Here is a 14,967-nt window from a genome sequence, read left to right as displayed (position 1 = left end):
GCCTCCCCAGAGCGTAGACACTAACATTACTGAAGCAATGTGGGATCATTTTGAGATAGCAAAACAAACAAATAAAAAAAATGATGTCGGAGAACTATTCCTGAAGACTTATATTTTCAGGAATAGAGCAAAGAACCAGTAATGTCACACACATGCACCAAAATGGTGGCGTGGCAAATCAAACATAAAGCTCTCATAATTGGCCACCCTGGGAATTTTACCCAAATTGTGCTAATTACCAAGAAGGCACTTAGGTCTTTTACACCTAGGACTTAGACATGGTTCAATTAAAAACAAAACAACAATTTATTGACAACTAGTTAAAACATCACATAAAAACAAGAGCAGATGAATCAGTTGCACATGTATTCTAAAACTCAGAGCTGTGGCTTACCAGTGGGTGAGTGGGATGCCAGATGAAGGTAGGTCCAAAAAAAAAAAGAAATCACCAATGCATACGTGCAGCACAACGTCATGCACACACACACTAACACTATTATGCTGCTCAAGACAAGGGTGTATAATAAACGGAAGGTCCCACCACCAAGGCATCCCAGCCACCTCCACTTCCGGCCTTCTGCATCTGAATAAAAGAAAGAAACGTTATAATGTATTCCAACAAAAACCTAAATGCACCCTCTGTTGTGAGCCCAACTGCAGAAACACCCTGGTGATCCACAGCTAGAAAAAGGGCCTCCTTCCAGTGGTGTAAAACACAAACAAAAGTATACAAATCAAACAGTCAGAGACCAAATATACAAATAAAGTAAATGAAACCCTTAACTTTGAGCAGACGGCCTCACATGTCGGCTCAATGCTTTTCTAAAAATGTTCACCTTTAGTGAAACGGTAAACAACACTGAAAGAAAAGGCGACAAAAAAAAAAAAAAAAAGAAACCAAAAAGGAAAGGCTTTTGGGTTTCACTTCTGTCAATGTAGCCTGGAAAGGCAGTAGGGTATCGGCTGCCCTCTGAGGCCCACACTTCCTGCAATGCATCATACAATTAGTATTTACAGAAAAAGACAATAGAAGGATCGTTGCAGAGTTACGCACCGGTCAAACGGGGTTGCTGTTAACAAAGTGGCCCAGAGGATGCTTCTGCAGCTACAACCTATCCAGGATATAATTGACTGTTAATGACTGGACTGTCACAATGGTTCCTTTCTTTTTTAGCCATTCTGCTATTAAATTTGCTGCTGTGTTTGGGACCACTGTCCTGTTGTATGACCCAGTTTAGCTTTCACTGTAAAGCAAATTGTACAGTCTCCTGCATTTTTAAGGAAATCCACTACTTTGATAGCTTCTGTCCTGCATGTTTTCCACTTTCTCATTGTAGCAAGCTGAACTTTAAATTGTTCAGAAATAGCCTTATAACCCTTTCCCGATTGATGGGCAACAGCACTCGTTTTGTATCTAGATCTGCTAAAGAGCAGCTTATTTATTTTTTCAATCATATTCTGGCACATAATACCTTAGAAGTAACAGAAGGCGTGCTTTCTTTTTTTTTTTTTTATAGTGACTGTATATCCCACATACTTTTTGAGAGATGACTTTTTATAACAAGCCTCGAAAAGACAAAGTGTCAAGAGAACAGAAGCACTGTCGGAAAAAAAAGCACAGAAAAGTAAAGTAAACCTCATCTACTTTATGAGATGTTATCTATGACCTGTTGCTGTGGTATTGGTAAAAGTAGAACAGTGCAATACTGGGTGGGAAAACTACTACAGTCAGGGTACACTCTCACAGCATCGTCTCCGACTTCAAAGACCCAACCAGCCAACCAAAAGAAAAAAACGGCATTTCACTCACGTGGTCACACACCAAAGTTATCTGTTTCCTGTTTGCACGCCATTTCTGTGGTATTGTGTAAGCATCTGGGCATGGTCTTAATACTATGCATGTATGTCCACTGTGCAGGCACACATGCAAAGAAGCTGTACGCTAAAATTAAGATGATTATTAGATATCAAATTTTCCTGCTTGTGTGACATCAAAGCTGTTAAAGTTGCTGTGCAGAGAAAAGGATTAAACAGCATATGACTCAACGGTAAGAAAACAGTATTGCTATTTAGTCTGTACCACCTTTAGGTTTGCACAGGATGTGACCGTTATCGTTCTTATGAGCAATTTATTGCTTTTTATTACAGTCATAGGGTATTTAAAGATTACTGATTTGATACTGCACTTCAGTTTCTTGTAATTATTAAGAAACTCTCAGCTGAAAAGAGCTCGAAAAGTTTTCGTGCATTTAAAAATTTTGCTCTTTTGCGTGACCCTGTTTTTTGTTGCTTTGTGTTTAGGACATCCTTGATATTTACTTTTTGACACTCAGTGAGAACAAAATACCAGTTGCAGATATTTACATTCCAAATGAATAAATAAATAAATAAATCTTTTTTTTTAAGCTGGCATGGAAGACTTGTCAAGATATTGGGGAATCAACAGGATCTTGTTTCTCATATGCTGCATCGTCTCTATATCTTTACAAGCAGGTAAAATTTATTTTACGGCTTTGACAATGAGTATAATGTAATGGAAAAGTTTAATAGTTTAATTTTTTCAGCTTTTGCTTTTATACTGGAAGCTACATGGAAAAAAGTATGAATAGTGTAAAATAAGCTTAATTTTATATCTGGATTATGACTTAAACTTCAGTTCTTTGTTTTTGGGGATGGGCTGTATTCTGCAACGTGCCCGCCTTTTTACAAAGCTGTGTATCCTTTTTTGTATATTTGTCACAAAATATGGTTAAATGTTGATTTATATCTCAAGTGAAGTAACCTATCCAGATCTACCTGATATTAAGAAGTAATTCCTCCCTAAATCTAAACCCTGTTGCGCAGCCTTGGCAGCAAGAACTGCGATCAGCAGTAACTTGTAATGCGTCTTTCAGATCACTGTGGACAAAACTTGACTCATGTCTTGGCCAGACACTCTTTAAGCATTTTCTTTTAAAGAGCAGAATTCATGAAAACAGAAAAGCAGCCTCCGACCATCACACTACCACCACCATGTTTTACTGTAGCTGTGATGTTCTTTTCATGAAATGCTGTATCAGGTTTATAGCGCATGTGCCGAGGCTCAAACCTTCCAAAAAGACAAACTTCTTTTCTCTTGAGCCCACAGATTAATTTCCCAAAAGTTTCATTGATCAACAAGTTTTTTTTATGTCAAATGTGAAATAATCCTTTGAGGTTTTGTTTATTGGAAGCTATGTAACTCAATTTTTAGGGTGTTTTTTTTATTTATAAATGTTGAAACATGAATACTGACCTTAGCTGAGACAAGTGAGGCCTGAAATTCTTTAGATGTGGTTTCATACCTCAGACACCCTGTGTGGGTTTTTTTTTTTTTTTTTTTTTTTTTACCTCCTCATTGAGTCGTCAATTCTCTCTTGGGGTAATTTTGTTAGACTGGCCACTCTTGGGAAGGTTAATGTTTATTTACTTGTGGATACTGGCTCTCACTGTGATTTGTTGGAGTCCCAAAGCCTTAAAAATTACTTTATTACAGTCAGGTAGATTTGGATATCTTTTTTCCTGAACTTTCCTAATCACCATTTGAAAACTGTATTTTTAAAATGTATGTTGGTTATCTGCTCTGAAGCATACAAAAAATAGGAAGTGGGCAAATAGTTTTTTCACAGCACTGTACATGCGTTCAATATTGATAAAGTCAGAAAAAGGATGAAAAAGCAGAGCTGGCATAACGGTGGGCTGCAAAGTGACTTGAAGAGAAACCAGCATCGATAGTCAAGCGATAGTTGATAGTACCCATAGGGTACACAATGAGATTATGTACCCTATGGGATATAACAGTTGAAAGTGCGTAGGAGCATCAGCTGAGCTAACTGATATACCAGGATTAACTTCATTCAGTGACCTGCTCTGTATGTTCTTCTACTCTTTATGCTCAAAGTTAAAGCTAACCATCTACAGCAACTGTGACACGCTTTCATAAAAATTAAAATCATGTAAAAAAACAAAAAAACAAAACACATTTCCCAAAATGCAGTCCTATTCCCCAAAATACTGATGCTGCAGAATGTAAACACAACCCAAGCTTAGTATACTACAGGATACTATATATGTAATGGAAGTAATGAGTAAATGAGGCCTATAAAGGGATTTTTTTTTGTCTTTCAAGAAGCGAACAGCACTTCCAGGATGGTGGGGAGCACAGTGACCCTGCACTGTACCAGTAACACAACCGGTGACCTCCTTCAACTGACATGGGGAAGGAATGGGACTTGTCTTTTTAGTTTCAGGCCACAGAAAACCTCAAACAGCAGCTCTGTCACCTTAAGCAAGTCTCCTGCTGCTGCCACCCTGAATCTGATCATGTCCACCTTAGAAAGCCAATCATATGCACTAATCATAGAGAGCGCCCAGAAAAGTCACACAGGAAACTACACTTGTGCAATGACCACAAACTCTGGAGTCTTCGAACAGAAATGGGAGCTTGTGATTATAGGTGAGTTTATCAGCTTTTGAAGTTTTTAGATTGCAAAAACCAACCAACCAAACAGACAAAAAAGCATACCTTACACACCCATCAGGACTGAATACAGTGTGGGGGTGGGGCAGAGGCTGGCTGATGGTGGGGCACGTAAAGAAGAAGAGGTTGACAACAATGGCATTTTTTAGCTTATCCCATTTTTATCTTCTTTCTAAAATACACAAGTCCCTGCCCTTTTACTCTAAAGATTACACTGGATTAACTGCAGTTTGTGGGACTTTTATAGGCGGCTGGTGAGAGCACTACTCAAATGCTGTTCTAGGTGAAAGTTGAAAACTCACCAACACACAATAGCGCTGAGCACCTCTGGCTGCACTGACATTTCCTTCATAATTGTGCATTGACCTTAATGTTAGATTGTGTGGCAGAAAAAACATTTTGTGAGATGCCTGAGGTCTTTTCAGAGACCACAGGGCAGGTGTAAGCACTTCTGACTTCCTTTCTGAAAACATAGAGCTAATAATAATAATAACAACAAAAAAACAAGATACTGCTGTTGGTTGGAAATTAGCATATCTGAACCAACTGAATTGCAGTGAAATGACTCACTTTTTTTATTTTATTTTACAGAGAACGCTGAAGCTGAAAGTTCGAATAAAATCAGCAAAGTTACAACAATTGCAATTATTGTACCTTCGCTATGTTTCCTGATCTTTATATTAACTGCTGTGATCATTCTCAGAGGAGTCTGCAAACGACGTTCACAGTGAGCTTCCTCCAGTCATTCTTTTACATTATTTTATGCCATTGCTATTACAAATAAAGTGTTTTTTTTTTCTTTTTCTTTCTTTTTTACAGAACAATCACCCAGCCTCCGAGAAGGTTGGTAAGTGTGGTAAGTTAGGAAGTTTCTTCGTTTTTTTCCCATTTATACACAATACTTAGACTTAGAAGGTCAAATAGATCTGCCACCTTTTCCAGCTCCACTAGCACAAGGACAGAAACCAACCAATACCACAATATCTGCATTCATGTTGTATTTAAGCTCCTTAAATATGATGTTTTGTTCCTCTTTTTTCCTTCTGCAGCGGGAGCCGACACAACCCACTTATGAAAACCTGGATTTTGAAGGTCGCCAGCAATGTGGACAAATTCAGGTTCACCCTTATAAATACAGGGCTGAGTGATATGAATCGCACAGTAAAATAAGGCATAACTCTTTTAAACGATCATCCACTTTAAACAGCTTTCTCCCTGAGTGTGTTGTAATGAAGAGCACAATCTGTACTTGAAGATGCATTATTTTTTCTCTGGGTAACTGAAAACCAGTCAGAATGTGACATCATCGATTTGTAATCATAAGTTGACAGTACATCCCTGTCAGTTTGTATAGGGTGTGTAAATCCTGAGCAAAATAGCTTTCTTGGAGCTCCTAAATGCACTGTTATTCACTCACTGGCTAATGTTGTTTTAAATGAATTCAGTTTTATTTATACAAGTCCAAATCACACCCACATGTCATCTTAGGCTGCTTGTCTAGTAAGCTCAAGACGTTACAGTTTTACAGAGAGAACAAGTGCCCATTCATTATGCTCTCAGTGCTGCAGTTGCGAAAGTAAAACTTTAAACTTGACGCATTTGAACATGATAGGGTAGTTAGCAGAGGTGTGGACTCGAGTCACATGACTTGGACTCGAGTCAGACTCGAGTCATTAATTTTATGACTTTAGACTTGACTTGAAAAAATGTTCTAAGACTTGTGACTTGACTTGGACTTTTACACCAATGACTTGGGACTTGAATTGGACTTGAACCGGTTTACTTGAAAAGACTTGATATTTCACCCCAAATATAAAACTTAACATGCATATTATATAGAGATTGAAAATGTGATGTCATTCAGGGGTAAAACCGCAAAGGATTCTGGGAACTCGTGGCAAGCGGTACTAGCTACGATGAGATAGCTGACTTCATCTAACTAGCAAATGTTGTCCAGGCTACGTTGGTGATACAGTTTTTTTTAATGTGTATGATATTTTTGTCATGCGATTTTAAAGCTGGTCCTACAACCGCATCCAAGAATAACATGCAGCTTATCTCAGAACTGTCGGTGAAAATTATTCTTGGAGCTAGGTTTAATTGAGCTGCATTTTATAGAGGTGCAATTTCACAATTTGTGTATATTTTCTAAGTTCACTATTTTGTCATGTGTTGAGAAAAACACAGATTTTAAAATTACATGGTCTAATATTTACATTTAGCATATAACTGCAACATGCTTTTTTTCGGGGGTTTTTAAAGACTCGAAAGGACTTGAAATTCAAAGTTTAAGACTTGTGACTTGACTCGGACTTTTACACCAGTGACTTGAGACTCGACTCGGACTTGCCTGACATTACTTGAGACTTGACTTGAGACTTGAGGATAAAGACTTGAGACTTACTTGAGACTTGCAAAACAATGACTTGGTCCCACCTCTGGTAGTTAGTGCGCTCATCTCTGATGCTGTCTCACAGTTTAATATAGGAGATGCAGAGAGAACCAGATCAAAGCGGAATTTATTTACTTAATTGAAGATTCTTGGTCATAAATAAGACTACACAAACCCTGATCACTGTTTTTGTTATCTGTGTATGCTTTCATTTCATAAATCAGACTTCAAGGCAAATAAGTTACAAGTATATTTATTGTTTTTCTCATCACCGGGTAAATGCAAATGCATGACAATGCAAAAAACATAGTTTATGCTGGTGTAACCTCACAGGCGATCTACCTTCTGTGGTTTTAGTACGATACGTCTCAACAGGTTACATACATAGAAAATATTCTTTCATCAGAGATTGTATATCACTGTTAAAGCACACTGTAGCAACAACCCCAAAAGGTTTGACACTGTGTGAAATAAAAACAGAATGCAATTATTTTCCAATCTCATAAACTCACATTTTACTATTTCATGGGAAATATGAGCTCATTTTCAGTTTAATGGCTGCAGCATGTGTCAAAAAAGCAGGGATAGTAGCAACAGAAGACTAATACTAATTAGGTTAACTGTTTTCAGGCCATTAGAACCAATTTTAGAAAATACGACATCTACAAATTGTGGAACAGTTTCAGAATAATGTCCCTAAACATGAATCTGGAGAAATCTCTGTGCACATGTGACAAGGTGGAATATCAATAATTGATGCCTGTCATGATTCTGTCATGGAGGTCACTTCATCAGCTCAGGAACACAGTTTACTGTGCCATCCACAAATACATGGAAACCATACTGGCTGAACCAAACAGGACCATCAGGCTCAGTACAGATGCCTGTATCTGTGATGGTAAAGTGTTGCATTAATTAGTGCTTATGGAACTGGCAGCTTGCATCTTTAAAGACGCCTTCAATGCTAGCCAGGTTAAAGGAAAGTCAACTTTATGACACTGCAGACTCTGACTTCAAGCTCACTAACGCATTAATGGCACTTTGTACTGCACTCATTTTGACTGTATTCTGAAGAGGAGAAACAGAGAGTCAATAAGATGGTACTAAGATCACATTTAAAGACTCTGCATGACTCAGTGGAACATATCTCACATCCTTCCCTTGTCTGTGGTCACTGGTGTGAAGTGGCGTCGATGCTTAAAAAAACAAAACAACCACAACTCACAACAGTGTTTGTTTTTTTTTTAGGTCAAGAAACTGTTTAATTCCAGGCACGGATGTAGGAGGTAATTTCCTGTGAAATTATTTTTCCAATCGTTTAAGAAATTAAACAATAAAATCTAAAAGTGCAAATAGTGCACTGCTAATGCAAGTAGCTTACTCAGTTCATCAGCTGGCAAAGTGAATGAAGAGAAAACTTAAAATTCATGATGAGGGCATTTTAAAAGAGAAGTGCAGTGCTTAAAAAATGCTTCAAAAGACACTAACAGTACACATGAGCCAAGTTTAAACTCAGCAAACTCCTACTGGTTGGAGCTGCCCATGCTGGCAGTCCACACCTCTAATTTTAAAAAGGCTGTAATAAAAACAAGAATAGATAAGTCCTAAAGTAGAAAAAACATCTCCCTCATCCATATTAGGTTAACTGGGGATTCAAAATTGCCCAAAGGTGTACATGTGAGTGTGAATGGCTTTCTGTCTCTATGTACTGTCTCTGCAGAAGACATTGTTGAACCCCTCTCCCCACAGCCCAACCTGTTTGGAATAAGTTAACACATTGCTCCAGTGTTGTTGTTGTTGTTGTTTTTTTGAATACGTATCATTTAATGTGTAGCACCTGTGCTTGTCAGTATAAATGGCTCTGTAGAGACTACATCGATCAGGCATAACATTATGACCACCTGCCTAATATTATGTCTGCCTCTTTTTCTGCTATAACAGTAAACAATTCCAATGCACTGTGTATTCTGAAACCTTTTTATGTGAACCAGTCTTACCTTTTTTGGCAATTTGAGCAAAAGTAAGTCATCTGTTGGATCAAAACATGTGGGCCAGGCTTTGCTTCTCATGTGTAAAATGGCCTGTATTTGTATAGCGCTTTACACTACATTCAGTCATTGGTGATGGCAAGCTACATTGTAGCCACAGCTGCCCTGGGGTGCGCTGACAGAGGTGAGGCTGCCGGACACTGGGGCCACCGGGCCCACCACCAGTAGGAAACGGGTGAAGTGCCTTGCCCAAGGAGACAACAACCAAGACTGTCAGAGCCGGGGCTCGAACCGGCAACCTTCCGATTACAAGACGAACTGCCAACTCTTGAGCCACGATCCCCCCAATGTGTCAATGACCCTGTTGCTGGTTCACCACTGTTCCTTCCTTGAACCACTTCTAATGGATACTGACTATTGCAGACTGGGACCACCGCACAAGAGCTGGGTTACTGAGATGCTCTGATCCCGCCGCCTACCTGTCACAATGTTGCCCTTTTCAAACTTAATCAGAGCCTTGCCCATTTTTCCTCCTTTAAACACATATAATTTTAGGGCAAAATGTTCATTTGACCCCTAATATATCCCACTCAGTAAGACGTGACATGATGATCAGCGTTATTAACGCCACCTGTTAGTGGTCATAATGTTATACCTGATCGGTGTAGGTCCTATAGTTACGTTGCAATCAAAGCCATAACTTTTGGAAACTGAATGACTTTATTTTGTACAGAAAAATAGAATGTGAGTGTTGACTGTATAAAACAATGAAATAAAAAGGAAATAAAAAAGAATAAGAAACTACTTCTTCATTTAAAATCAAATTGACACAAGGGGAAAAGTCACTTACTCAATGCATTTGGTCCCTGCTGTGCCTCTGACTCAGTCTGACTCAGTCCTCAATCCATCATTGTTTGTTGTCACATCTTTTTTTTTTTTAAACCAACATTGTAATTGTGGAAACATTTATTTTGAGGCTTGAGAACGGACATCATAAACCTGCGGGTGATGTCACAGAAGCTACGCCAATCTTTAATATCATATATGGGAACAGGTCTCGGTGACTTCATAGCTGGTTATGGCCATATATGGAATAAATACATCTTTAGAACATCAGAAATCAATAATTTGCAATTCAGTTAATGGGAAATTCTTATATTATTTCTCTTTTTCAAAGATTTGGAGTTATCATGAATTGTTTTAAAGCTAGCAGACATCTAAAGTGCGAATAACTGTAAAAAAAAAAAAAAATAGATATAACTTTTAGTTTACTCAGTGGTCATTCATTGTCAGCGTTGCTGTGAATGAATATCACCCCCACAACATCCAGCCAATCAAGAAAAATGAATTACTCACATGGCCAGCGACCAAAGTCATTCACTTCCTGTATGGAAACCACTCTAATATAAGTACTTGGGCAAGGTTGAATCTTTTGCATACATGCTATAGCTGGTATACTGTATAATTACGATGATTATTATATATACACTTTACTTGTTTTTGTGGTCTAAAACGTGTTAAAGGTCTGTTATAGAGATAAGGACCAAACAGCATATGACTCAATACTGGTAAGAAAATGTTGCTATTTCTGTTGTTACTGCATTAGGTTTACACAGGATGTGATCTTTCTTGCTGGAATTATAGGTTATCTGTTTGCAATGAGACATATTTAAATTCTTCTACTGTTCTTCAGTTTCGTGTAATTATAACCCTGAAGGTAAAAAGTCTTCACACGCTTAGAAGTTTTGTTATGGTATGTTTTGCGCTAAAGTGTTTATTGCGTTGTTCACTGTACAAGACATTCTTGATAATGACATGTATTACATGAATCTCAGTTTACAAATATCGACAATTCATCTGTTATATTATAAGGTGGCTACTTTAAAAATGTTATGTTTCTAAATGGATTTTTCTTTCAAGTGGGGATGGAAAACCTTTCAAGATACCTGGACATCAATCGGACCTTGACTCTAATATGTTGCTTCTCCTGTATTTTCTTGCAAGCAGGTATTAGCAATTTCTGTGATGATGATTATAAGTTATGTTTCTCTTTCTAATTAAGAGGTTTATTGTAAAAACAACAACAACCATAAAAACAATAAAAAAAAAGAAGACATTTTGGAGGATGTTGTGGCTTATTGTTAGCAAACTTGCAAGTCAGTGCAGCTTAACTCCAGTACAAAATTTTGTGGATGCAATCTTTATTTCCACAGTGTTTATTTTTTATCCCCTTCAGAAGGTAGCAGCACTTCCTGGATGATCGGGAGCACAGTGACCCTGCACTGTAGCAATAAGTCAATCAGTAACCTCGTTCAACTAACATGGAGAAGGAATGGGACTTGTCTTTTTAGTTTCAGGCCACGGAAAACCTCAAACAGCAGCTCTGTCACCTTAAGCAGTAATCAGAAAACCCCAGACAGCAGAATTAGGATGTTTCCTCCAGCTGCCCCCCTGAATCTAAATATGTCCACATTGGAAAGCCAACTGTACGCACTAATCATAGAGAGAGCCCAGAAAAGTCACACAGGAAACTACACTTGTGAAACAACCACAGACTTTGGAGTCTTTGAACAGAAATGGGAGCTCGTCATTACAGGTGAGTTTATCAACTTTTGAAGTTTTCAGATTACAAAAACCAAACAAAATATTACTGTCACACATTTATCATAACTGAATGTGGGGATGGGTAGGCCCCATAAACAGGAAAAGGCTGGAAACAATGGGACTTTCCATACATAGAGCTTATCTCTCACTTCCCCCTTCTCTCTCTCTCTTTCTCTTTGTTTCTTTGATATCAAAGATAAGTTTATCTAAAAAATATTCCATGTGATTATCAAAAGTTAAGCTTTCAGAGCAGGCTGGGGAGAGTTGAGTTTCCCTTAATATACTCGTCTACCTCTATATGTACACCTGAACACTTTTGGTTACAGTGGCTTTGCTTTCCTGTTTGTACACAGAGCAGAGACACTGTGGGTACATGAGTACTTCTTAAATGCAAAGCTCCCAAGTTTCAGACATTGACATGATGCACAATTACAATAAGTTACATTTTATAAGAGCCAGAAGTCTTTTGCTTTTACATTTAAGTGAAATTAACTGAGTATTAAAACTGCAGTCAAATGAGTTCCTTTATTATTTTACAGAGGAAGCTGGGAATACATTGAAAATCCATATTGCTGCAATTATTGTACCTTGCGTGTGTTTCCTGATCTTTATAATTAGTGCTTTGACCTTTCTGAGACAACTCTGCAAAAAACAGCCAGAGTAAGTTGGCTCCAGTCATTCTTTTGCAAAATGTAATGCTAATCGCATGACACTGAAACGAACTCTTTCATCTCAACATTTCAACAAACTCTTTCTATTTTTTCACAGAAATATCACCCAGTCTCCGACTGTGACATCGGTAACTAGAATAATTTTTGTACTTTCTGCTGAGAAGTTAGATTGTCTTTGTAGATGTCATGGTCCTGGGTCGTGTGACCCAGTGTTTTGTGCTTAACCTATTTTGATGTTTATTGTTTGTTTAGGTTCTTTAAGGTAGTCCAGTCCTTTTGTAGTTATGTTACCCTTGTATCAAGCCTCCCTTGCCCTTCGTGTGTTTATGTCTGTGTGTCTTGTATTGTCAAGTTCATGCTGTCGCGTCTGTCACCTCCCCCTGTACTACGTCTCCCCGGTTCATGTCTCATGTTTCCTGTTTTACTTTGAAGGCCTGCATTCACTGTCAGTGTATTCAGTTTCACTCCTCCTGTCCTGTCGTTAAGTTCATGTGTGTCAGCTGCGTTCCCATGTGTGGCCACTTCCCCTGATCATCCCTCATGTGTATTTAGTCTCTGTGTTTCTTACAGTCTGTGTCGCGTCGTCTGTGTTCCCACCCCCTGTGTTCCGTATCTCCAGCCATAGCCTTTCCATAGTTTGTCCAGTTTAGGTTTCTGTTGAGCTACTACTCTTATGCTGCCCTCACTCTGTTTTGTTCCTTTCATCAGCCATAATAAAAGGCTCGCTTTTGTTTAAATCCACTCCTGTATCTTCGCTTGTGTTCGCACCTGGGTCCACCACACACATTTCCGCACGGTCTGCCTCCGCAGACCGTGACAGTAGACAATTTGCAAATTTATATTTGAAAGATCAAGCAGATCTGCCATCCTCTCCACTTTAGACAATACTGAAGATCTGGATATGCAGCTAAACTCTGATATAGAAAATATAGAAAATCAGTACCACCACATACAATATACCTATTTATGTTAAATTTACTGTTAACTGTTTTGTATTTAATTTAGTTACATTTTAGTGGGATTTTTAACTTTTGAAGTTATTTTGATCTGCGAGACCGTATGTTTATCATTGAGCTACATTGTTTTACATGTTTTGCTCTGCTGTAACACATTTTGTGTTATTTTGATTCCTTTTATGCCAATTTTTTTGCAGCAAGAACATATTTATGAAAACCCCCTGGAACTCTAAGCTCGCCGGCAACGTTTACAAATCCAGGTTCTCCCCTACACAAAGAGTACTGAGCGATAAGAATCACACATAGTAAATAAAATTAATTAAATTAAAATGAAAACATTTAATAAATAATCCAGATATATTTGTACTGTAATGAAGAGCACATTGTGTACTTAAACCTCCATTAAATTTGTTTTTCTTGCTGACTGGACACTTACTATAATGTGACCTCATCAATGTGTGAATACTACAAATCTCTGTAAATTAAACAGCAGGTAAACTGGAGCAGGAACCTGCACTTTCTTTTCTAAATGCACTGTCCTTTACTCACTGGCTAATGTTGTAGTTTTACAATCACAATCTACATTTTGTCATTTTAGGCTGCTTGTTTAATAATTGTAAGACTTTGCAACTTTATAAAGAATAAACAAACAAATTAATCAAGCAAATGGCAGCAATGAGAAGAAGAAATTACATCTTACAGAACAAGATTCAGGTTCTGTGTCTGTCTTTTTAAAAGCTGAGAAGCCAAAACAGTTTTTCAGCGTTTATTTTTACTGGCCATGGATTTTTATCATTAAGGAAATAGAAACAATGGGTCAAATAATTCCTCTGCTGAGGAAACTGTGGAGTCAGGTGATAACGTCCAGACTTAGACATACAAATCTACATTACATCTCTCTTTTACTGAAAACAAAGAAAGCAAATATTAGGTTGTTAAAAAATTGCAGTGTCTGCATTTTATGCAGCATGCCTGTCATGCCTGTTAGTCTGTTGGTTGGCCATTACTCTGCTACACCTAGTCATGAATTTGTATCACAATTTCTGCCAAAATCAGTACTTAAACACATTAGTAATGTTAGACTGCTATTATTTTGCACATAACTGTAAGTAGCCTACTTACAATGTGTCTTTTTTCTCATCTTAATAAAAAAGCATTTTTAAATATCATATTTGCCTCCTCCCTTACTGAAAAATGTAGGTATTAGAACACTAAATTTATTGCCCTTCTAGGTCATTGATTTCAGATATTCCAATCACTTCCATGACTATAGGTGTTTAAAATAAACCACCTAAGCATTCAGACTGAAATGGAAACAAATCATGCATTAAGAGGATCTAATGCCTGTCTCTCAATCTTGCAGTCCATGTCACCCCTACTTGCGGCCCGCATACGACGTGAAGAAATGTTTTTTTATTATTCAAAAAAATATGAAGGCAATAGGCAAAGTGTTACAGGCATAGTATGAAGCATGTAAATATAATAATAACCACTGCAGCTAAAAAGAGTGACTGACAAGCCCAGTTGTAAGTAAGCTATTAAAACTCGACTGTACAGTGTGTTCGTGTTTTCCTCCGAAACAATAAGTTTCGTTGGAGCAGCCGTTCAACGTCTCTCTCTGGTTCTCGCTAGCGAAGTTAACTCACACAACAAAGTAAAGCCATTTTTCAGCTACGAGCCCGACACGGAACCCGACGTAGCCAGATGTCCCTTTACTACGGTTCGGAGCCGCTGACTTGTTTTATATATGCGTACAAAATATTTTTCTATACGAGATTGCTGCAAAAGTGCAGCCTTACCTAATGTCCACCCTACTATTAACTCATTTTATATTACGATTTAAAAATCTAGTTGGTAT

General features: G+C 38.0%; 2 protein-coding genes across 2 annotated transcripts; both read left to right on the top strand.

Annotated features, from left to right (window-relative positions):
- Nucleotides 1-1,392: 1,392 nt before the first annotated feature.
- LOC146556683 (uncharacterized) lies at nucleotides 1,393-8,848 on the top strand. Its single transcript, XM_085249341.1, has 6 exons — nucleotides 1,393-2,048; nucleotides 2,407-2,493; nucleotides 4,148-4,474; nucleotides 5,090-5,225; nucleotides 5,318-5,354; nucleotides 5,548-8,848. The coding sequence occupies exons 2-6, from the start codon at nucleotides 2,412-2,414 to the stop codon at nucleotides 5,644-5,646; spliced, it is 681 nt and encodes a 226-aa protein (XP_085105467.1). The 5' UTR covers nucleotides 1,393-2,048; nucleotides 2,407-2,411; the 3' UTR covers nucleotides 5,647-8,848.
- A 1,955-nt stretch (nucleotides 8,849-10,803) lies between these two features.
- Nucleotides 10,804-12,146, top strand: LOC146556682 (uncharacterized). Its single transcript, XM_085250533.1, has 3 exons — nucleotides 10,804-10,885; nucleotides 11,115-11,474; nucleotides 12,022-12,146. Exons 1-3 carry the CDS (start codon nucleotides 10,804-10,806, stop codon nucleotides 12,144-12,146), a joined length of 567 nt encoding a protein of 188 aa, XP_085106659.1.
- The last annotated feature ends 2,821 nt before the right edge of the window (nucleotides 12,147-14,967 follow it).

This window comes from Mchenga conophoros, linkage group LG16 (assembly GCF_057382185.1).
Source record: "Mchenga conophoros isolate Kocher_MC1m ecotype Shallow Benthic linkage group LG16, M_conophoros_male_GT1.1, whole genome shotgun sequence".
In the NCBI taxonomy this organism is placed as follows: Eukaryota; Metazoa; Chordata; class Actinopteri; order Cichliformes; family Cichlidae; genus Mchenga; species Mchenga conophoros.
Note: the sequence above shows the minus strand (reverse complement) of the source record. Positions and strands in the feature narration are given on the sequence as shown.